The 22,044-nt window shown below is 49.3% G+C and overlaps 1 protein-coding gene across 1 annotated transcript in view; it reads left to right on the forward strand.

Annotated features, from left to right (window-relative positions):
- Positions 1 to 16: 16 nt before the first annotated feature.
- POLR2A (RNA polymerase II subunit A) overlaps positions 17 to 22,044 on the forward strand; it is a 32,610-nt gene continuing 10,582 nt past the window's right edge. The window contains exons 1-19 of the mRNA XM_037987350.2: positions 17 to 512; positions 12,901 to 13,033; positions 13,165 to 13,301; positions 13,384 to 13,557; positions 13,716 to 13,997; positions 14,324 to 14,485; positions 14,618 to 14,838; positions 15,056 to 15,188; positions 15,983 to 16,107; positions 16,235 to 16,445; positions 17,630 to 17,839; positions 17,931 to 18,099; positions 18,278 to 18,372; positions 18,516 to 18,719; positions 18,890 to 19,112; positions 19,534 to 19,717; positions 20,138 to 20,309; positions 20,403 to 20,508; positions 20,604 to 20,809. Of these exons, the coding sequence (XP_037843278.1) occupies positions 420 to 512; positions 12,901 to 13,033; positions 13,165 to 13,301; positions 13,384 to 13,557; positions 13,716 to 13,997; positions 14,324 to 14,485; positions 14,618 to 14,838; positions 15,056 to 15,188; positions 15,983 to 16,107; positions 16,235 to 16,445; positions 17,630 to 17,839; positions 17,931 to 18,099; positions 18,278 to 18,372; positions 18,516 to 18,719; positions 18,890 to 19,112; positions 19,534 to 19,717; positions 20,138 to 20,309; positions 20,403 to 20,508; positions 20,604 to 20,809 (3,240 nt within the window). The 5' untranslated portion in view covers positions 17 to 419. The remainder of the gene's footprint in view (positions 513 to 12,900; positions 13,034 to 13,164; positions 13,302 to 13,383; positions 13,558 to 13,715; positions 13,998 to 14,323; positions 14,486 to 14,617; positions 14,839 to 15,055; positions 15,189 to 15,982; positions 16,108 to 16,234; positions 16,446 to 17,629; positions 17,840 to 17,930; positions 18,100 to 18,277; positions 18,373 to 18,515; positions 18,720 to 18,889; positions 19,113 to 19,533; positions 19,718 to 20,137; positions 20,310 to 20,402; positions 20,509 to 20,603; positions 20,810 to 22,044) is intronic.

The raw sequence follows: 22,044 nt of genomic DNA on the forward strand, positions 1-22,044 counted from the left end.
GTTCGGCGAGTTCGCTGCTCAGAAGCGCCGAGAGCGCGGCCGGGACGGTTGGAGAAGAAGGCGGCTCCCGGAAGGGGGAGAGACAAACTGCCGTAACCTCTGCCGTTCAGGAGCCCGGTTACTTATTTATTCGTTACCCTTTTTCTTCTTCCTCCCCCAAAAACCTTTTCCTTTTCCCCCTTTTTTTTTTTTTTCCTTTTTGGGAGCTGAACAATTTCCGGTAAGGGAAAGAAGGGCTCCTTTCGCTCCTTATTTCCCCGCCCCCTTCCCTCCCCCACCTTCCCCTCCTCCGGCTTTTTCCTCCCAACTCGGGGAGGTCCTTCCCGGTGGCCGCCCTGACGAGGTCTGAGCACCTAGGCGGAGGCGGCGCAGGCTTTTTGTAGTGAGGTTTGCGCCTGCGCAGCGCGCCTGCCTCCGCCATGCACGGGGGTGGCCCCCCTTCGGGGGACAGCGCATGCCCGCTGCGCACCATCAAGAGAGTCCAGTTCGGAGTCCTGAGTCCGGATGAACTGGTAAGCGGCTCTGCCCTCCCCTTCCTCCCTCCTTCCCTGGCGGGCGGGGCCGGACGGGGGCTGCGGAAACTTGGCGCTTTCTCGCTGCCTATGGGTGACGGGCCAGGAGCATGGCTCAGCAGCGCCAAGGCTGTGCAGGCGCCAGTCTCGGGCCTCCCAGAGTTATATTTTGCAAAGAGTTGAGCAAACTTAGCGCTTTGTCCGAGACAGGGGGCTGGCTGGAGGGTGAGAAAGAGAGAGAGAAGGGTGACTGATTTCCCACTCCAGAATTACCGACGTTAAAGGCGATCAGACGAATCCTAGGGAGTGTTTACAAGTTTGGTTAAGAAGCCAAACCCCAGGTAGCTTCCTCTTCTTCTGTAATACAAATATTAATTGAGTGCCTGCTGTATTGTAGACAGAAGAGACTCTGGGGTTACAGAGGTGAACACGACAGACCAGGACCTTAAAGAGCACTGTCTGTGGGAAAGGGCAGGCAGTAAACACGAATACAATAAATGAACAAGATAATTCAGTTAATGGCAATTGTCTCGAATAGAGGGAAACGGGGTAATGCCATGGAGAGTCACTGAGCTGCGGCTACTTTATTTTTTTATCTTATTTTATTTTTTTGAGACTGGGTCTTGCTCTGTCGCCCAGGCTGGAGTGCAGTGGCAGGATCTCGGCTCACTGCAACCTCCGCCTCCCGGGTTCAAGCGGTTCTCCTCCCTCAGCCTCCTGACTACCTGGGATTACAGGCATGCGCCACCATACTCCGTTAATTGTTGTATTTTTAGTAGAGGAGGGGTTTCGCCATGTTGGCCAGGCTGGTCTCGAACGCCTGCCCTCAGGTGATCCCCCCCCTTTTTTTTTCGGTTTTTGTTTTTTTGTCTTTTTGAGGCGGAGTTTCGCTCTTCGTTTCCCAGGCCGGAGTGCAGTGGCTGAACTCCTGACTTCAGGTGAACCACCCACCTCGGCCTCTCAAAGTGCTGGGATTACAGGCGTGAGCCACCGCGCCCAGCCGAGGAGGGGCTACTTTAGATGGGATGGTGTCAGGGTCTGGGAAGGACTGTCTGAGAAGACTTTACCCGAACGATGAGAGGCAGCCAGTCATCGAAGCCGTAGTTTCTATGGCCAGAGCTTTTCCGGCAGAGGAAATAGCAAGTGCAAAGGGCCTGAGGGAGAAATGAACTTGGGCTTGTCCTAGAGGGTGAAAGGCGGCCGGTGTGGCTGAGGTTTAGTGGATGAGAGAAGAAGAGTGTTACAGAAATTGGCTGGAGAAGCATGGGATATTGTATATTATGTTAAGGAGTCAGGACTTAATTCTATTTTCAGTAGGTAGTCCTTGGACAGTTATAAACAGGAGAGTGACAGCAAACTCGCATTGGAAAAAATACTGCTGTAGTTGCTCTATGAAGAACTGATGCGGGAGGAGGAGAGACCAGAGAGAGGAGGGCAGTCCTAGGGGAGAGCTATTGGTGACTTGGACTTCTTCCCTTGTGGAGCTGAGTAGAGGGAGCCCACTGGCTGGAAAGAATGGAGTTAAGTGGCTGTTTGTGGATAGAGACCATTTTGCTGGAAGAAAATTCAGCTATGTGAGGAGTCAGAACGTCCTGACCTCACACCATACCACAGAATCAGTTCCAGATGAAGTTAAGACTTAAATCTAAAAACACCCATAAAATACTAGAAAAAAATAGAAGGCTTTTGCAGGGCTCATACCAGAGACAGAAGTCCTTAATAGTAGTTCATTATAGGTAAGTTTTATGGAATGCCTAAAATGAGCTAAACGTTATATATAAAGAAAGACCAAGGCAGATTTCACTACATAAAAATAAGAGCCACTTCTGTTTACAGAGGCACTGTGGCAAAGGTGAAAAACAGATCAGGAAACAATACTTGCAATTATGCAGACAAGGTTAAATTTATCGATGTACAAGGAACACTTACAAATCAGTAAGGAAAGTACCTATCTACTAGAAAAATGGGTAAAGGAGATGAATAGGCAGTTCACAGAAGTAGTGCAAATGGCCAACAAAGAGTTGACTTTCTAATAAAAATCCAGATTAAAATAAAATTATTTCTCTTATCTAACTTTTTTTCGCTGCTGCAAAAATATTGGGAAATAGACATGCTTATACATTTTTGGTAGAAAGATAGATTGGTAAAACCTTTTTGGAGGATGGTTTGACAATTTTTTTTTTTTTCTTTTTTTGAGACAGAATCTCACTCTTGTCACCCAGGCTGGAGTGCAGTGGCACAATCTTGGCTCACTGCAACCTCCACCTCCCGGGTTCAAGAGAGTCTCCTGCCTCAGCCTCCCGATTTGCTGGGATTACAGATGTGTGCCACAACGTCTGTCTATTTTTTGTATTTAGTAGCTATCCGGGGTTTGGCTTCTTAACCAAACTTGTAAAGACTCCCTAGGATTCGTCTGATCGCCTTTAACGTCGTTAACTCTGGAGTGGGAAATCATGTTACCCAGGCTGGTCTTGAACTCCTGACCTCAGGGGACCCGCCTACCTTGGCCTCCCAAAGTGCTGGGTTTACAGGCATGAGCCGCCATGCCCGGCCTCTGGTCTGACAATTTTATCAACCTTTTAATATGTGAATCATTTGATCAAGCATTACCACTTATAAAAATTCATCCTTAGGTTAAAAAAGCTTAATTCTCCCTTTCCCAGTTTTGCATGGTTTAGTAAATGTTTCTCCATCCATTTGCTCAGGCCCAAAACCTAAAAGCCATCTTTGATTCTCTTTCTCACAATCTCCACTTAGTCCATCTGCCAGAGTGTCAGTTCTACTTTTCAAAATATGCCTGGAATCCAGCCATTTATGACCATCTCCACCACCGTGTCCCACCATATTCCACCTTACTGTCATCTTTCCTGTGGAGTGCTCTAGTAGCCCTAGTTGGTCTTCTTACAGTTTCCAGCTAGAGCAGGCTAGAGAGAGCTCTTCATCCCTTCCCTTCCCTGCATGGAATCCTCTCCAGAGGTTTCAGGACTCCTTATTCTGACCTATAAAGTGCTGTTTTATCTGGCTCCTCCTTGCCTCTCCATCTCATTACTAGTCTCTTCTTTGCTTTTCTTGAACCATGCTGACTGCTTGCTCCTCTAACACTGCAAGCTTATTCCCACCTCAAGGACTTTATTATTCACTATTCCTCCTGCTTGGAACAACATTGCTCAGACCGCTGCTCTGCATGCCTGTTCCTTTATATCTGTTCTCTGTTGAAATGGAATTTTTTTTTTTTTTTTTTTTTTTTTGACACAGGGTCTCCCTCTGTCCCCCAGGCTGCAGTGCAGTGGCTCGATCACAGCTCACTGCAGCCTCTTGGGCTCAATAGATGCTCCCAGGCCAGGTACAGTGGCTCACGTCTGTGATCCCAGCACTTTGGGAGGCCGAGGTGGGCAGATCACGAGGTCAGGAGTTTGAGACCAGCCTGGCCGAAATAGTGAAACTCTGTCTTTGCTAAAAATACAAAAATTAGCTGGGTGTGTTGGCACACCCCTGTAATCCCAGCTACTCAGGAGGCTGAGGCAGGAGAATCGCTTTAACCTGGGAGGTGGAGGTTGCAGTGAGCCGAGGCCGTGCCATTGCACTCCAGCCTGGGCGACAGAGTGAGACTTGGTCTCAAAAAAAAAAAAAGATGCTCCCACCTCAGACCCCCAAGCCCCATCTCAGTAGCTGGGACTGTAGGCTTATACCCCCATGCCTGTCTAATTTTTAAATTTGTTGTGGAGATGGGTTCTCACTGTGTTACCCAGGCTGGTGAACTGGGCTCAAGCAATCCCCTTGCTTGGCCTCCCAAAGTGCTGGGATTCCAAGCATGAGCCACTGCGCCTGGCTGATGTCATATCTTTAGGAGCGCTTCCCTGACCACTCTGTTTAAATAGCATCCCCTGCCCTGCCCTTGCTTTCTCTGATCATTCTCTGCTATATTTTCCTTCACAGCCTGTCACTCCAGAAAGGATTAGTTTTTCTGTCTTTTGCTTCCTTGCTAGAGAATGGATTTCTTGAGGGACCTTGTCTGTGTTATTCATGTTCCCTCAGTATCTCAAGTAGTGCCTGGCACATGATAGACATGTAATAAAAATGAGTTGAATAAACAAGTGAATGAAATAATGGGACAAATATGCATAGATAATGTAGAAGGACTTTGATTGCAACATTGTTTGAAAGTGACAATTATAAATCAGTATTTACTAATAGGAATCTTGGTGAATAACTTAGGGTGTATTATTACCATGTAAGAGAAGAACTTCCCAATAGGGCCGCACACGGTGCTGTCGCCCTGAGACACTGTGGCACACGCTCACGGTGGGCACAGTGAGGTATTTTAAGTTTCCAAGAGAAGCTCAGGTACATTTGTCAGATACCCTGGAACTCCTAGTTCCTGGTTCCGTTTCAACATTAGGTGGTGCCAGATCCCTTTCTATGATGTCATATTTTTGTGAAGCTGGGTTTTTAGCAGTTGCTAAGTACAGGCAAAAATCAGTTTGTAGAAGAAATAAAGGTGGTGCTATTTAGTCTGATTTCCAAGGTTTGAGAGGTGCACTGCCTAACGGTCGCCATAAGTGAATGAGATGGTTATTTGGGAAAGAAAGAAAAATGTTATTTTGTTTTAATATATTAAAATAGTATTTTCAACTTATGTGTATTTTTTCAAATGGCTAGTTAAGTTTCTTTGTTTGTTTGTTTGTTTGTTTTTGAGATAGAGTCTGGCTCTGTCGCCCAGGCTGGAGTGCAGTGGCGTGATCTCGGCTCACTGCAAGCTCCGCCTCCTGGTTTCATGCCTTTCTCCTGCTTCAGCCTCCTGAGTAGTTGGGACTACAGGCGCCTGTCACCACGCCTGGCTATTTTTTTGTGGCTAATTAAGCTTCTAGGACATAAATGCTTAAGTTGTTTGCGCCTAGGGTGCTTAATAAGTCGCTGTCTTTTCTTTGAGACAGTGTCTTTCTCTGTTGCCTAGGCTGGAGTGCAGAAGTGAGATCTCAGCTCACTATAACCTCTGCCTCCTGGGTTCAAGCTATTCTCCTGCCTCAGCCTCTCAAGCAGCTGGGATCACAGGCACCCACCACCACACCCGGCAATTTTTGTATTTTTGGTAGAGAGAGAGGATTTCGCCACATTGACCAGACCAGTCTCAAACTTCTGACCTCAAGTGATCTGCCCACCTTGGCCTCCCAAAGTGCTGGGATTACAGGCGTGAGCCAGTGCGCTCCGCCGTGGCTCTCGTTTGACCTAGTGAGTGCTGTGAGAGTTACTGAAATGGAAGGGCGCTGTGGGCTGATAATGTTAGGTAATCTGTGGATAAATGAAAAAGTTACTCAAGAGTGTGCAGAGTGAAGTCCTTATGTTAAAATGGGAACATATTTACATTTTTTTTAAAGCATGGAAAAAAAAAATGGGTGCTGTGACTCATGCCTATAATCCTAGCACTTTGGGAGCCTGAGGCAGGAGGATCACTTGAGGCCTGGAGTTCAAGACCAGCCTGGACAACAGAGCAAGACCCTATCTCAATTAAAAAATAATAATAACAAATGAACTGAGCACAGTGGCTCATACCTGTAATCTTCAGGAGGCCAAGGTGGGCAGATCCCTAAGGGTCAGGCTCAAGACCATCCTGTCCAGCATAGTGAAACCCCATCTCTACTAAAAGTAACAAAAATTCGCTGGGTGTAGTGGCGGACACCTGTAATCCCAGCTACTTGGGAGGCTGAGGCATATGAACCACTTAAACCTGGTAGGTAGGCCGGGCGCAGTGGCTCACGCCTGTAATCCCAGCACTTTGGGAGGCCGAGGTGGGCGGATCACGAGGTCAGGAGATCGAGACCATCCTGGCTAACACAGTGAAACCCCATCTCTACTAAAAATACAAAAAATTAGCCGGACATGGTGGCGGGTGCCTGTGGTCCCAGCTACTCGGGAGGCTGAGGCAGGAGAATGGCGTGAACCCAGAAGGCAGAGCTTGCAGTGAGCCGAGATTGTGCCACTGCGCTCCAGCCTGGGTGAGAGCGAGACTCCGTCTCAAAAAAAAAAAAAAAAAAAAAAAAAAAACCTGGTAGGCAGTGGTTGTACTGACCCGAGATTGAATAATAACAAATAAAAGTATGGGACACTGTTGACAAAGGTCTACCAGAGTCATTTCTGGGGTGTAGGATTGTTGGGCTTTGGTAGTGCTCTGTATGTCTGTGGTTCATATGTCTGTATTTTGAGGGACCAACAGATGGTTCAGTTTTGCGTAGAAGGATGGGTGAGGGTGAGTGAGGGGCCTCCTGTTGTGAAATAGGTGGTATTTTAGGCTAAAGTGTTTTACAGAAGTCTTGGGGGTCAGAGTATGTGGAGGTACAGAGGGCTCTTTGAATTGGCTTTGAGATAGAGCTGTTCTCCTTGCTATTAAAAGATGGATTTAGATGTTGCTAGGTGAGGGTAAGGTTGCAAGGAGGTACTAGAGCTTTGTACAGCATGTGCACAAAATTTTGGGAAAAGATGGTGCTGGATTTCATTCGCAGTAGTTGACCCCTATTTATTAAAAACAACTGTCTGGCCAGGCGTGGTGGCTCACGCCTGTAATCCCAGCACTTTGGGAGGCTGAGGCGGGCAGATCACAGGGTCAGGAGATAGAGACCATTCTGGCTAATATGGTGAAACCCCGGCTCTACTAAAAATACAGAAAATTAGCCAGGCGCTGTGGCGAGTGCCTGTAGCCCCAGCTACTCAGGAGGCTGATGCAGGAGAAAGTCGTGAACCCAGGAGGCGGAGCTTGCAGTGAGCCAAGATCGCATCACTGCACTCCAGCCTAGGTGACAGAGCCAGACTCCGTCTCAAAAAAAAAAAATAAAATAAATATAAACAGCTGTTTACCATGGAATGTGTAACTTTATTTATATCCTGACTTATTTAAATAAGGATTTAAAGCAGTAGTCTTTTCCCTTTTTTTTTTTTTTGATATGGAGTGTAGCTCTATTGCCCAGGCTGGAGTACAGTGGCACAGTCTCTGCACACTGCAACCTCTGCCTCTCAGACTCAAACGATTCTTCTGCCTCAGCCTCCCGAGTAGCAGGGACTACAGGAGTGTGCCACCACACCCAGCTAATTTTTTTTTTTTTTTTTTTGTATTTTTAGTAGAAACGGAATTTTACCGTGTTGTCCAGACTGGTCTTGAACTCCTGACCTCGTGATCCGCCTGCCTTGGCCTCCCAAAGTGCTGGGATTACAGGCGTGAGCCACTGGACCCGGCCTGATTTTTGTATTTTTATTAGAGACAGGGTTTTACCATGTTGGCCAGGCTGGTCTCGAACTCCTGACCTCCGGTGATCTGCCTGCGTTGGCCTCCCACAGTGCTGGGATTATAGGCTTGAGCCACTGCGCCTGGCCAGTAATGTATTCTTTTAGGTAGAGTGTGGGCTACATTGATGAGTCAGAAGATGATCCTTGTGTTCAAATTATTTCTTGTGAGGGATATCCTATGTATGCAGCAAATAGTTGCTGAGCCCTCACCGTATGTTGGTTACTGTACTAGGTGCTGAGGATATGAAGAGAAAACATGACCCTTGCCCTCAAGGATTACAGTCCAATGGGAAAGACAGATGTGTCACCAAGTAATTAAAATTGGGCTGAGTACCTTGCTGGGGTGTGCATAAGGCTAGGAAGAATTAGAGAAGACTCATAAGGAGGTGACCTCTGAACTGGGTCTTAAAGAATAAATGGAAGTTTACTCCCAAGGGGACATGTGAAGAAAAAGGAATTTTGAGAAATCTATTGTATTTAGAACATAAATGTGGGAGGTGGGTAGGAGAATGTGGTACCAAGTAAAGCTGTAAAAGAGACTTGAAGCCAAGTTATAATAAGGACCTTGTTAGCTTTGCTAAAGGCAGAGGAAAGAGAATGAGTATTTACTGAGATTCAATGACAGCCCTTTTGTTCTGTGACCTCAGGGGCAGAACCCAAAGAGAACCCAGCCTGACTGGCCACCCCCTCAAGTGTTTCACCTTTATCCTGTAGGCAGTGAGAACCAGTGTTGGCCGAAGGGTTTGGGGCTAAAGCAGTTATAATTTAAAATATAATTTAAATTATATAAATATATAATTTAAAATGACAGTTTGAGACTAGGTGCAGTGGCTCACGCCTGTAATCCCAGCACTTTGGGAGGCTAAGGTGAGTGGATCACTTGAGGCCAGGAGTTTGAGACTATCCTGGCCAACATGGTGAAACCCTATCTCTACTAAAAATACAAAAATTAGCCAGGCGTGGTGGTGGGCACCTGTAATCCCAGCTACTTGGGAAGCTGAGGCACAAGAATCACTTAACCATGGCCGGGTGCGGTGGCTCAAGCCTGTAATCCCAGCACTTTGGGAGGCCGAGGCGGGTGGATCACGAGGTCAGGAGATGGAGACCATCCCTGGCTAACATGGTGAAACCCCGTCTCTACTAAAAATACAAAAAACTAGCTGGGTGTGGTGGTGGGGGCCTGTAGTCCCAGCTACTCGGGAGGCTGAGGCAGGAGAATGGCGGGAACCCGGGAGGCGGAGCTTGCAGTGAGCCGAGATCGCGCCACTGCACCCCAGCCTGGGCAACACAGCGAGACTCCGTCTCAAAAAAAAAAAAAAAAAGACTCACTTAACCTGAGAGTCAGATGTTTCAGTGAGCCAAGATTGCGCCACTGCACTCCAGCCGGGGTGACAGAGCAAGACCCTCTCTTAAAAATAAATGAATAAATAAATAAATAAATAAATGAGAGTTCATGAACTTGGTGGTGGAAGGATAGCTCTTCTCATTAACCGGGATATGCGTGTCTGCTGTCACCCTCTGACGCAGTCTCGGAAAGCCTGGAAGCAGAATTAGTTATTAGAAGGGTGGTTGGCTTGGTCGGCCTAGACTTTGAGCAGACAGAGGTTGAAAATGTTGAGCGTGATTTCTCTTAGGCCCCTCTGCAGTGTCTGTTCTGGAGGCCAGATTTGTACTGCCTTTTTTTTTTTTTTTTCTTTTGGTCTCTTATTCAAGGTGAGCAATCCCCTTCATGTTTCTCACCAGACACAAAGCAGCTGATGAGGTTCCAGCTTTGCAAATGTAGTCATACTCGAGGACTGTCTCCCTGAGATTTCGTCAGGTCATGTTGATGAGAGTTTTGAACCTGTCTGAGGTTGAGAGGTGTTCAGAACTTCTTCAGCTTTGCATCTGTAGAGCATTTTGGTTTCTACCCAGCAGTGGCCAATCAGATCTATTATGAGGGGATTACTGGTTTGACTGTCAGAAGGTAACCTCTCTTTTTCCAGGTTTTTTGAGGGTACCTCCCTGCAGTGGAGAGTCGTAAGCAGCAGGTCAATTTAACAGACATCAGGAGCCTGCCACGTTTCAGGCAGGCACATGGGATTCAGGATGGTTGAGGGATTCTGCCAGCCGGAGAGGTGCTTATAGTTATAGGAAAGACAGACACCTATAGGTCATTTTATTGCATTGTTGTATGTGCAGTGACAGAGGGGCTGTGGAAGCACAGAGGAGGGGTGCCTGTCTATTTTGGGGAGGCTGTGAAAAGGCTTCCTGGAGGAAGCAGTGCCTGAGCCAAGTCTTGAAATACGAGTTTTGCAGTGGGAAAAGCATTCCAAGCAGAGGCGCTAGCATATGAAAACCCCAGAGGAGGCCAGGCGTGGTGGCTCACACCTGTAATCTCAGCACTTTGGGAGGCTGAGGCGGGCGGATCATGAGGTCAGGAGATCAAGACCATCCTGGCTAACACGGTGAAACCCTGTCTCTACTAAAAAATACAAAAAATTAGCTGGGCATGGTGGCGGGCACCTGTAGTCCCAGTTACTTAGGAGGCTGAGGCAGGAGAATGGCGTGAACCCAGGAGGCGGAGCTTGCAGTGAGCCGAGATCTCACTACTGCTCTCCAGCCTGAGCGACAGAGCAAGACTCTGTCAAAAAAAAAAAAACAAAAAAAACCCAGAGGAGTGCAGCACGGGTTGTGCTGGGTGATAGGGAACTCCAAGGGATTGGTACTGAGGAGTGAACAGGAAGGTATGGAGCATCAGGGAAATGAAGGTTGAGAACATCATAAAATCCTTTGGTAAGCTGTCCTGCTGAGTTTGGATGTCAGTCTGAGGACAAAAGGGTATGCATGATTACATTTTTATTTTATTTTATTATTTATTTTTATTTTATTTATTTTTGGCACACATTTTCATTTTAGAATGAGCACCCCAGTTGTTGTGTAGAAGGACTGGAGAGAGACAGGCTGGTGACCTATACGAACGCTCTGTTGTAGACTACAAAGGAAGGGCCTGAACTAGGGCAGTGGTGGTGGGGATGGAGAAGAGAGGCAAGATTCAAGAAACACTTAGGAGGCCAGGCGTGGTGGCGTATGCGTGTAATCCCAGCTGAGATCCCGCCACTGTACTCCAGCCTGGGTGACAGAGCGAGACTCCTAAAAAAATAAATAAATAAATAAAGGAGGTAAAAGTGACCAGTACCTGCTGAATGATTGAATAATAATAATAATGTCCATTCATAAAGCACCAATTACATCCTGGACTTAAGCTAGCTAATTAAGTCCTTAATGGTTACATAGTTAATAAGTAGTAGAGTCAGAATTCCAAATCAAGGGTCCCTGAGAACTAAGTCCATGTTCTTTGAACTGTTTTATGCTTGAAGGTAAGGAAAAGTAAGCATAGGTTTCTGAATCTGGGGTGGAGACTAAAAGAGAGGCTTTTGTGGAAAAGGGAGTTTGCTTTTAGACATGTTTAATTTGATTTTTTGGTGGAATGTTTGCAGGGAGTTCAGCAGGTAGTTAAATATGTGAACCCAAAGTCCAGAAGAAAAGTGAGGCCTGGCTGGAGTTAGAGAGTTGAGAATGAGTATCCAAGCATAAGTTGGAGATACTGTGAGTTTGGTTCCAGCCTACCGCAATGTGAAGCAAGTCACACGAAGTTTTTTGGTTGCCCTGCGCATATAAGTTATGTTTATACTATGCTGTAGTTTACTAAGTGTAAGTATGCGATAGCATTACCTTTTTTTGTTTGTTTGTTTGAGACAGAGTTTTGCTCTGTCACCCAGGCTGGAGTGCAGTGGCGTGATCTCGGCTCACTGTAACTTCCGCCTCCCGGGTTCAAGCGATTCTCCTGCCTCAGCCTCCTAAGTAGCTGGGATTACAGGTGCCCACCACCACGCCTGGCTAATTTTTTTGTATTTTTAGTAGAGATGGGGTTTCACCATGTTGGCCAGGCTGGTCTTGAACTCCTGACCTCAGGTGATCCACCCGTCTCAGCCTCCCAGAGGGCTGGGATTATGGGTGTGAGCTGCCACACGCAGCGTATCTGCTTCTGAGTTCTTCTGTTTCCTCCACTGAAATGTCCCCATCAAGTCCTGGCTCTACCTTTCTTGGGATTCCAGCTATTCACTTTTGCTTCAAATCATTTCCACCTACCTGTCTTCCTAGCACCTGTTTCTCCAGTCTTTTAATAAGATCTCCGACCAGGCATGGTGGCTCACGCCTGTAATCCTAGCACTTTGGGAGGCGGAAGCAGGCGGATCACAAAGTCAAGAGACCATCCTGGCCAACCTGGTGAAACCCTATTTCTGCTAAAAATACAAAAATTGGCTGGATGTGGTGGCGCTCACCTGTAGTCCCAGCTGCTTGGGAGGCTGAGGCAGGAGAGTTGCTTGAACCCCGGAGTCGGAGGTTGCAGTGAGCAGAGATTGAGCCACTGCACTCCAGCCTGGCGACAGAGCGAGACTCCATCTCAAAACAAAACAAAACAGGAAATAAAATCTCCATCTGGACACGAAAAGGTTCAAGCAGGTCAGGCCTTGAGAAGGACGGCATGATGAAGATGAGGGTAAAGAGACAGGACTGCATCTCTGAGTGCCTCATTTCTTACCAGGGGCTTGAGTTGGTGGGGCATGTGTTGGTGCAGAACACCTGGGCTGTCATGGCAAGGATACAGGTACAGAGAGGCTCCTGCCAGGATCTCAGATTCATGAGCTTGATTTCTGCTTGGGAGGAACAAATAAAGCATTGTTTTGTTTTTTTGTTTTTCCTGAAACAACTTTTATTTCTTTTTGTGGCTAAATCCTGTGAATGTCAGAGACCTAGAATTCAACCCAGATTGAAGTCTGGGGTTCATGTCCTAGTGGCAGGTGATTTGTATGGAACCCTGGGTCAACCATTATCTAGTGTGAGTGCTTTTCCTGCCTCAGTGACTGGAATAAGCCTCTGACTTGGAATATTCAACTTTGGCCTTTTCAGAAGTGTATACACACCAATCCCCCATTCCCCTCACTCCAGGCTGAACTTAGTTCTTCTGTAAGTAATTCAGGGATTTCCCAGACCTTAGTCCAGAGCTCCCCAGCCACAAAGGCTAGAAACTAGGAACGCTCTGCAGTTGTTGGCCTTCCTTTGTTTGCAGAAGCGAATGTCTGTGACGGAGGGTGGCATCAAATACCCAGAGACGACTGAGGGAGGCCGCCCCAAGCTTGGGGGGTTGATGGACCCGAGGCAGGGGGTGATTGAGCGGACTGGCCGCTGCCAGACATGCGCAGGTCAGTGCTGGGGACTGGGTGGGATCCCAAAGGGAGGTGGGTTGGATCCTCAAAGAAAACTAGGGTCAACACCTGGAGGCCTCTGAGATGAGTGGGAGCTGGGAGGAAAGCACTGGCTGTATGTCCCACAGGAAACATGACAGAGTGTCCTGGCCACTTTGGCCACATTGAACTGGCCAAGCCTGTGTTTCACGTGGGCTTCCTGGTGAAGACAATGAAGGTTTTGCGCTGTGTCTGCTTCTTCTGCTCCAAACTGCTTGTGGACTCTGTGAGTGGGGAACAGGCTCTGGTCTGGGGGGGTGCTTGGTAGGGGGACAGCTTCAACTGACCCTGCTCTGCCCTGTCCCCAGAACAACCCAAAGATCAAGGACATCCTGTCTAAGTCCAAGGGACAGCCCAAGAAGCGGCTCACACATGTCTATGACCTTTGCAAGGGCAAAAACATCTGCGAGGGTGGGGAGGAGATGGATAACAAGTTTGGTGTGGAACAACCTGAGGGTGACGAGGATCTGACCAAAGAAAAGGTGACTGGGACTGGCAGAGACTTTTGGGAAGGAGGGGTCAGAGGCCTGGAGGGAGGAAACTGGAAGGGAAGGACGCGGCGGAACAGGAGGGGTTGGCCTGGTGTGGAGGGAAATGACCCAAGCTCTGGACTCTGATGGTCCCTGTCTTTCCTTGGAAGGGCCATGGTGGCTGTGGGCGGTACCAGCCCAGGATCCGGCGTTCCGGCCTAGAGCTGTATGCGGAATGGAAGCACGTTAATGAGGACTCTCAGGAGAAGAAGATCCTGCTGAGTCCAGAGCGAGTGCATGAGATCTTCAAACGCATCTCAGATGAGGAGTGTTTTGTGCTGGGCATGGAGCCCCGCTATGCACGACCAGAGTGGATGATTGTCACAGTGCTGCCTGTGCCCCCACTCTCCGTGCGGCCTGCTGTTGTGATGCAGGGCTCTGCCCGTAACCAGGTCAGTGGCTCCAGGGCTCTGCCTGTTAGCTGGACGGTGAGGTGTCTGAAGGGAGGAAGCGCTGTAGGTGGGGCTGGGGTGTGCCTGGGGGATGGATGGATGGACCTGGGTTTGAAAATCCCCTGCCACTTACTAGCTGTATGACCTTTAATGAGTCTCTTCACATGGTTAAAGGCCACAAAGGTGTTTCTGAGTCTACAAATGATAGTGGGCAGTCCTGCCTCCCGGGGTGTGTGAGGATGAGAGCTGTGCTGTGTGCCTGGCACGTACCTGCCAAGCGTTGGCAGTGGTGGCTGGACCATGATGATTCTGGCTTCCTGCCTCAGGATGACCTGACTCACAAACTGGCTGACATTGTGAAGATCAACAATCAGCTGCGGCGCAATGAGCAGAACGGCGCAGCGGCCCATGTCATCGCAGAGGATGTGAAGCTCCTCCAGTTCCATGTGGCCACCATGGTGGACAATGAGCTGCCTGGCTTGCCCCGTGTGAGTCAGCATGCTCCCCACCCCTCTGTGGATTGGAGCCAGGGTGGGGGCTAGCATGAGGCCTCAGAGCTCTGGAAGAGGGCCCAGTGCTGACTTTCTGGGTTGCCCCCACCCTGTGTTTTTTCCTCACAGGCCATGCAGAAGTCTGGGCGTCCCCTCAAGTCCCTGAAACAGCGGTTGAAGGGCAAGGAAGGCCGGGTGCGAGGGAACCTGATGGGCAAACGAGTGGACTTCTCGGCCCGCACTGTCATCACCCCCGACCCCAACCTCTCCATTGACCAGGTCGGCGTGCCCCGCTCCATTGCCGCCAACATGACCTTTGCGGAGATTGTCACCCCTTTCAACATTGACAGGTGTGTCTCCGTTGGAAAGCCCTTCCCAGAATGGCTAGGGAAGACATGGCCTCAGTGGCAAGGCTTCGAGAGTCTGCTCATCCTACCTCGGGTGTGGGCTTGGAGCGAGGAGGAGTTGAAGCTCTGAAGTTTAACTTCCACTCAGGGCTCTGGGGTGAGGGTGGCTGCAGGGGCTTTTTAGGAAGCATTGAGTTCATTGCACCTCTTTCCTTCCTAGACTTCAAGAACTAGTGCGCAGGGGGAACAGCCAGTACCCAGGGGCCAAGTACATCATCCGAGACAATGGCGATCGCATTGACTTGCGTTTCCACCCCAAGCCCAGTGACCTTCACCTGCAGACCGGCTATAAGGCATGTAGCAGGCCAGGGCCTCTCTCAGCCACCTGAACAGAAAGCTTTCTGAAATGGGGCAGGCTGGGATAGGCCATCTGAGTCTGTCTTGTTCATTGGGATCCAGACTTGACTGTCTTGTTAAAGGCTACTGCTGCCTAGGTGTACAGGGAGCTGCTGGCCTCTGGCATTCAGGGTGGGGGTGGCATAAACCCAGGGGCAGCATGCACATGGCAGGGAAGAGGGATCTGTGGAGCAACAGTACAGAAGGCTTTATGTTCGAAATGTCTCTTTTTTCCCCGACTGAGTTCCTTGAGATTGGTGGATGCTGTGTATCATTCATCCCTGATAACCTGGTGTTTGGCCCAGGGCCTTGTCCAGAGGAGTGTTATTAAGTGTTTCAAGTGAATTAGCACCGTGGTATCATCTCTCAGTTTGCAAGGGATTTTATTTATTTAAGAAGAAGACAGTATCGCTCTATCACCCAGGTTGGAGTGCAGAGTGCAGTGCTATGATCTTGGCTCACTGCAACCTCCACCTCCCAGGCTCAAGCGATTCTCCTGCCCCAGCCTCCCGAGTAACTGGGATTACAGGCGCGCGCCACCATGCCCAGCTAATTTTTGTATTTTTAGTGGATACGAGGTTTCACCGTGTTGACCAGGCTGGTCTCAAACAAGTGATGTGCCCGCCTCAGCCCCCCAGAGTGCTTGGATTATAGGCGTGAGCCACCGCGCCCGACCTGCAAAGGATTTTACGTCCTTTTCATTCTTAGATATCTCTTTCACTGAGACCTTTGCCTTACCTCACCTCCCTAGGTGGAACGGCACATGTGTGATGGGGACATTGTTATCTTCAACCGGCAGCCAACTCTGCACAAAATGTCCATGATGGGGCATCGGGTCCGCATCCTCCCCTGGTCTACCTTTCGCTTGAATCTGAGGTCAGTCCCTGGCTGAGGGAAGCAGGTTGGAACTGTGGGGAGGCCAGTGGCGGGTGCCAGGCCGGGTGGCTCCTCGAGGTTTCGCTGCAGACATCTTCCCAGCCCTGACTTTTCTCTTTCACTGTAGTGTGACAACTCCGTACAATGCAGATTTTGATGGGGATGAGATGAACTTGCACCTGCCGCAGTCTCTGGAGACGCGGGCAGAGATCCAGGAGCTGGCCATGGTTCCTCGCATGATTGTCACCCCCCAGAGCAACCGGCCTGTCATGGGTATCGTGCAGGACACACTCACAGCAGTGCGCAAATTCACCAAGAGAGACGTCTTCCTGGAGCGGGTGCGTGTCCAAATGGAAACCTGGCTCAAGTGGGCGGTGGGGCTCCTGGATGCAAGGTGGAGGCTGGAAGGAAGAGCTGTGTGTTTTTTCCTGACTTACCCAGCAGTGGTCTGTGAGATTGCCTTTTCTGGTGGGCAAACAAAAAGGGGATTAGGAAAACTCAGAGGCCAGAAAGGTGTAAGGCGTTAATTCCCCATTTAAGTCCTTAAAACTTCTTTCTTTTTTTCCTTTTTTTTCTTTTTTTTCTTTTTTTTTTTTTGAGACAGTCTTGCTCTGTTGCCCAGGCTGGAGTGCGGTGGCGTGATCTCAGCTCACTGCAGGCTCCATCTCCTGGGTTCCCGCCATTCTCCTGCCTCAGCCTCCTGAGTAGCTGGGACTGCAGGTACTTGCCACCATGCCCAGCTAATTTTCTGTATTTTTTAGTGGAGACGGTGTTTCACCGTGTTAGCCAGGATGGTCTCGATCTTCTGACCTCGTGATCCGCCTGTCTCAGCCTCCCAAAGTGTTGGGATTACGGGCGTGAGCCACTGCGCCCGGCTAATTCCTTAAAATTTCATGTAATACCTGGTATTGTCTGTAAAGGAAAGGTAAACGGAAAAATAAGTAGGACCTTGTTAAAATTTTATTTTTATATTTTAACCTTCATTTATTTTCTAATTATTAAAAGAAATTTATTCTTATTGTTAAAGAACAAAAACAAACATTTCACTATTACAATGAATTTTTAACCAAAAGTTTTTGCGACTGGGCATGGTGACTCACACTTGTAGTTCTAGCACTTTGGGAGGCCAAGGCAGGCACATCATTTGAGGCCAGAGGTTGGAGACAGCCCTGACCAACATGGAGAAACCCCATCTCTACCAACAATACAAAAATTAGCCAGACGTGGTGGCAGGTGCCTGTAACCCCAGCTACTCGAGAGGCTGTGGCAGGAGAATTGCGTGACCCCAGGAGGCGGAGGTTGCAGTGAGCCCTGATCGCACCATTACCCTCCAGCCTGGGTAACAGCGCAAGACCCTGTCTCAAAAAAAATAAAAGTTTGGAAAAAACTTCTCCTGTCATCTTTGCCTCCAAAATCTGGCTTTCTCCCTTGGGCAGGGAAACCTCCCCAACATTTCTCTCTCATCCCTGAGATGTGAGGCCTGCAGTCTGACTTCCTGTCTGCGTTACTCTTTGTCTCACAGGGTGAAGTGATGAACCTCCTGATGTTCCTGTCAACGTGGGACGGGAAGGTGCCACAGCCGGCCATCCTGAAGCCCCGGCCCCTGTGGACAGGCAAGCAGATCTTCTCCCTCATCATACCTGGTCACATCAATTGTATCCGTACCCACAGCACCCATCCCGATGATGAAGACAGTGGCCCTTACAAGCACATCTCTCCTGGGGACACTAAGGTAGGGCCTGGCTTGTGGTTATGTGAGGACAGAATCTGGACATAGGAGCCAGCACCAGAGCGGGGGACCTGAGTGGGTGCTTTGTCCTTAGGTGGTGGTGGAGAACGGGGAGCTGATCATGGGCATCCTGTGTAAGAAGTCTCTGGGCACGTCAGCTGGCTCCCTGGTCCACATATCCTACCTAGAGATGGGCCATGACATCACTCGCCTCTTCTACTCCAACATTCAGACCGTCATTAACAACTGGCTCCTCATCGAGGGTGAGCATGGAGGCGTGATACCAGGACCTTTCTGTGAATTCTCTAGCTTCTTACTGTCCTTCCATCCCTTTCTTTCCTCCTTGGATTTGGTGCCCCCTGCTTCTACTGTTGGCTATAATTCCATTCCATGTTTCTTAGAGGTCCAAAGGGGTTTGCTGATGCCTTTCCCTGTCTCTAGGTCATACCATTGGCATTGGGGACTCCATTGCTGATTCTAAGACTTACCAGGACATTCAGAACACTATTAAGAAGGCCAAGCAGGATGTAATAGAGGTGAGAGGGAAGGCCACCAGAGACGGAATAAGGGGTTTCCAGGGACTTCGAAGTTAGCATTATCAAGAGCAAAGGGAGTGTAAAGTTAGAGGGAAGGGGCGGGGAGTAGGGATTGATGTCTTCACCAAGAGCTCTGCCTCCAGGTCATTGAGAAGGCACACAACAACGAGCTGGAGCCCACCCCGGGGAACACTCTGCGGCAGACCTTCGAGAATCAGGTGAACCGCATTCTTAACGATGCCCGAGACAAGACTGGCTCCTCTGCTCAGAAATCCCTGTCTGAATACAACAACTTCAAGTCTATGGTCGTGTCTGGAGCTAAAGGTTCCAAGATTAACATCTCCCAGGTGAGGAGCCTTGTCTTTCCACATACGGGGCCACATGAAGTTTGGGAGGAGGAAGGAAGGTGTTTGTATGTATTAGGGTCAGGAGGATCACAGGAGTTGGGAAGAAATCTTGGGAACTGTTATTCTTAAGGCAGGGGGAATTCAGTACACCCCACCTTTCTATTTCCCAGGTCATTGCTGTCGTCGGGCAGCAGAACGTGGAGGGCAAACGGATTCCATTTGGCTTCAAGCACCGGACTCTGCCTCACTTCATCAAGGATGACTATGGGCCCGAGAGCCGTGGCTTTGTGGAGAACTCCTACCTAGCCGGCCTCACCCCCACCGAGTTCTTTTTCCATGCCATGGGGGGTCGTGAGGGGCTCATTGACACGGCTGTCAAGACTGCTGAGACTGGTGAGGCTTTCCTTAGGGGTCTTCCTTGGGCTGTTACCAGGGACTGCTGCAGGCTGAGAAATCCCTGACAGGTGGGGAGTGGAAATGCTCAGGCTCCTAATCCCAGGGTATAATTCTGGTCCTTGTGGAAAGAATAGAGACTCAAGAGTAGGCAAACACCCTTGTTTGGATTGCTGTGCAGCATTCCGCAGTGCAGGGATAGAGCTTTCCAGGGCTCTGCTGGCCTGTCCCATTGGGGTGGTCCCTGCTGGGCTTTTTGTCCATCTAGTGGTAGACACTGAGTTTTCATTCAAAGGCCCTAGACAAAGGGAATACTAGCTGACTCTTTTGAGAGTCAGGTAGGTTACGGCCCCAGCCTGGGTCTTTGGGCTTTGTCATCCCCTTTTTGCCTTGGGTCCTACAACTGATTACTTCCCTCCAGGATACATCCAGCGGCGACTGATCAAGTCCATGGAGTCAGTGATGGTGAAGTACGATGCGACTGTGCGGAACTCCATCAACCAGGTGGTGCAGCTGCGCTACGGCGAAGACGGCCTGGCAGGCGAGAGCGTTGAGTTCCAGAACCTGGCTACGCTGAAACCTTCCAACAAGGCTTTTGAGAAGAAGTGAGGAGGCGGGCAGGCGGGTGGTTCTCGCCCCTGGGGCTCAGGGCCTGAGTAGTAGGATTCCTATACCTATTCCAGAGAGATAGCCTGGTATGTGTCTTGCACTAGAGCTTACCTTTCAACGTCCTTTTCCTACCTATCTGAAACAGCTGTGTGACACGGGGGAGGAGGTGGATGGAGGTGGATTTAAGATCAGTCCCCATTTTGTCCCTGCCGATATTATAAAGCAGATGCAGAGGGGTGGGCCTGTACTCAGGTCCCACTGGCAGTCCTTGGGCCTGAATTTTGCTCTGTCCAAGATTCTTGCCTCCAAACCACTGTACCTGGTCGGCTGTACACGTTTGAGAACCTTAGAGCGCATTTTGTGGGGACCAAGGTCCCAGAGCCTACCTGCCCACTGGCTACCCCTTGCACTTCCAGGTTCCGCTTTGATTATACCAATGAGAGGGCCCTGCGGCGCACTCTGCAGGAGGACCTGGTGAAGGACGTGCTGAGCAACGCACACATACAGAACGAGTTGGAGCGGGAATTTGAGCGGATGCGGGAGGATCGGGAGGTGCTCAGGGTCATCTTCCCAACTGGAGACAGCAAGGTGCGTGTGGGTGGGAAGTGCTAACACTAGAGAGGTGCCTCCCTGGATGGCTGTCCCCAGACATAACCCTCCCTCCATTTCCTCCTCCCTCAGGTTGTCCTCCCCTGTAACCTGCTACGGATGATCTGGAACGCTCAGAAAATCTTCCACATCAACCCACGCCTTCCCTCCGACCTGCACCCCATCAAAGTGGTGGAGGGTGAGTACCTGCTTAGGGGTCTCCCAGCCAGGCTAGGGGATAGGAGACTGCTGGGCCCTGGTCTGATGATCTCCTCACCTCTAATTGGTCCCCAGGAGTCAAGGAATTGAGCAAGAAGCTGGTGATTGTGAATGGGGATGACCCACTAAGTCGGCAGGCCCAGGAAAATGCCACGCTGCTCTTCAACATCCACCTGCGGTCCACGTTGTGTTCCCGCCGCATGGCGGAGGAGTTTCGGCTCAGTGGGGAGGCCTTCGACTGGCTGCTTGGGGAGATTGAGTCCAAGTTCAACCAAGCTATTGTGAGTGTTGTTTTCCTCCTTTTACCTGTTGACTTCTGTGGTTTCCAAGAAGAGCCCACTTCTGTCCACAATCACCTAGTAATAGTTGTCATTCATGGAGAGACTACTGTGTACCTTACCAAGTCCTGTGTTTGGGCCATTATCCCTTTGTACCATCATGGCTTTAAAACACTCCTAGCGGGGGAGGGTTTGTTAGTCCCACGGTGCAGAGAAAAACAGGTTTGGGCTGGGCATGGTGGCTCACGCCTGTAATCCCAGCACTTTGGGAGGCCGAGGCAGTCGAATCACAAAGTCAAGAGATGGAGACCAGCCTGGCCAACATGGTGAAACCCCGTCTCTACTAAAAATACAAAAATTAGCTGGGTGTGGTGGTGTGCGCCTGTAGTCCCAGCTACTCTCAGGAGGCTGAGGCAGGAGAATCACTTGAACCCTTGGAGGCGGAGGTTGCAGTGAGCTGAGATCATGCCACTGCACTCCATCCTGGTGACAGAGCGAGACTCCGTCAAAAAAAGAAAAACAAAACTCAGGCTTGGAGAGAGAGACTGGATTGTATGATGGTCGTATAGGAAGTAAGTGGCATGACTGGGATATGACATAGAATTCTTTTTTTTTTTTTTTCTTCCCTACACTCCCTGCTGTGTGCAGAGTCTAATTTAGATAAAGATAGGGAATTAGGGCTGGGTGTAATGGCTCACGCCCATAAGCCCAGCACTTTGGGAGGCCGAGGTGGGTGGATGGGTCAGGAGTTCGAGACCAGCCTAACCAACATGGTGAAACAATGGTGAAATACAAACATGGTGAAATACAAAAATTAGCCAGGTGTGGTGGCGCGCGCCTGTAATCCCAGCTACTTGGGAGGCTGAGGCAGGAGAATTGCTTGAACCCGGGAGGCGGAGGTTGCGGTGAGCCGAGATTACACCTTTGCACTCCAGCCTGGGCAACAGAGCGAGAGTCCGTCTCAAAAAAAAAAAGGAGTAAATAGAAAACAAAATTTATAGATAGTGGAATATGCTTTCACTGGCTTTAAGGATTTTATAGGATAATAAGAGGGTAAAGCACTGTCATAGGTGTACCTCTGAACCTGTTTACTGTAAGTCAGTTTTTATAAATTAAATAATTAAAAATGTATTAGGGAACACCATAGAACATGGCTGAAAGAAATTTAAAAAGACCTAAATGAAGCTGGGTGCGGTGGCCTACTCCTGTAATCCCAGCACTTTGGGAGACTGAGGTGG

Source organism: Chlorocebus sabaeus, chromosome 16 (genome assembly GCF_047675955.1).
Source record: "Chlorocebus sabaeus isolate Y175 chromosome 16, mChlSab1.0.hap1, whole genome shotgun sequence".
In the NCBI taxonomy this organism is placed as follows: Eukaryota; Metazoa; Chordata; class Mammalia; order Primates; family Cercopithecidae; genus Chlorocebus; species Chlorocebus sabaeus.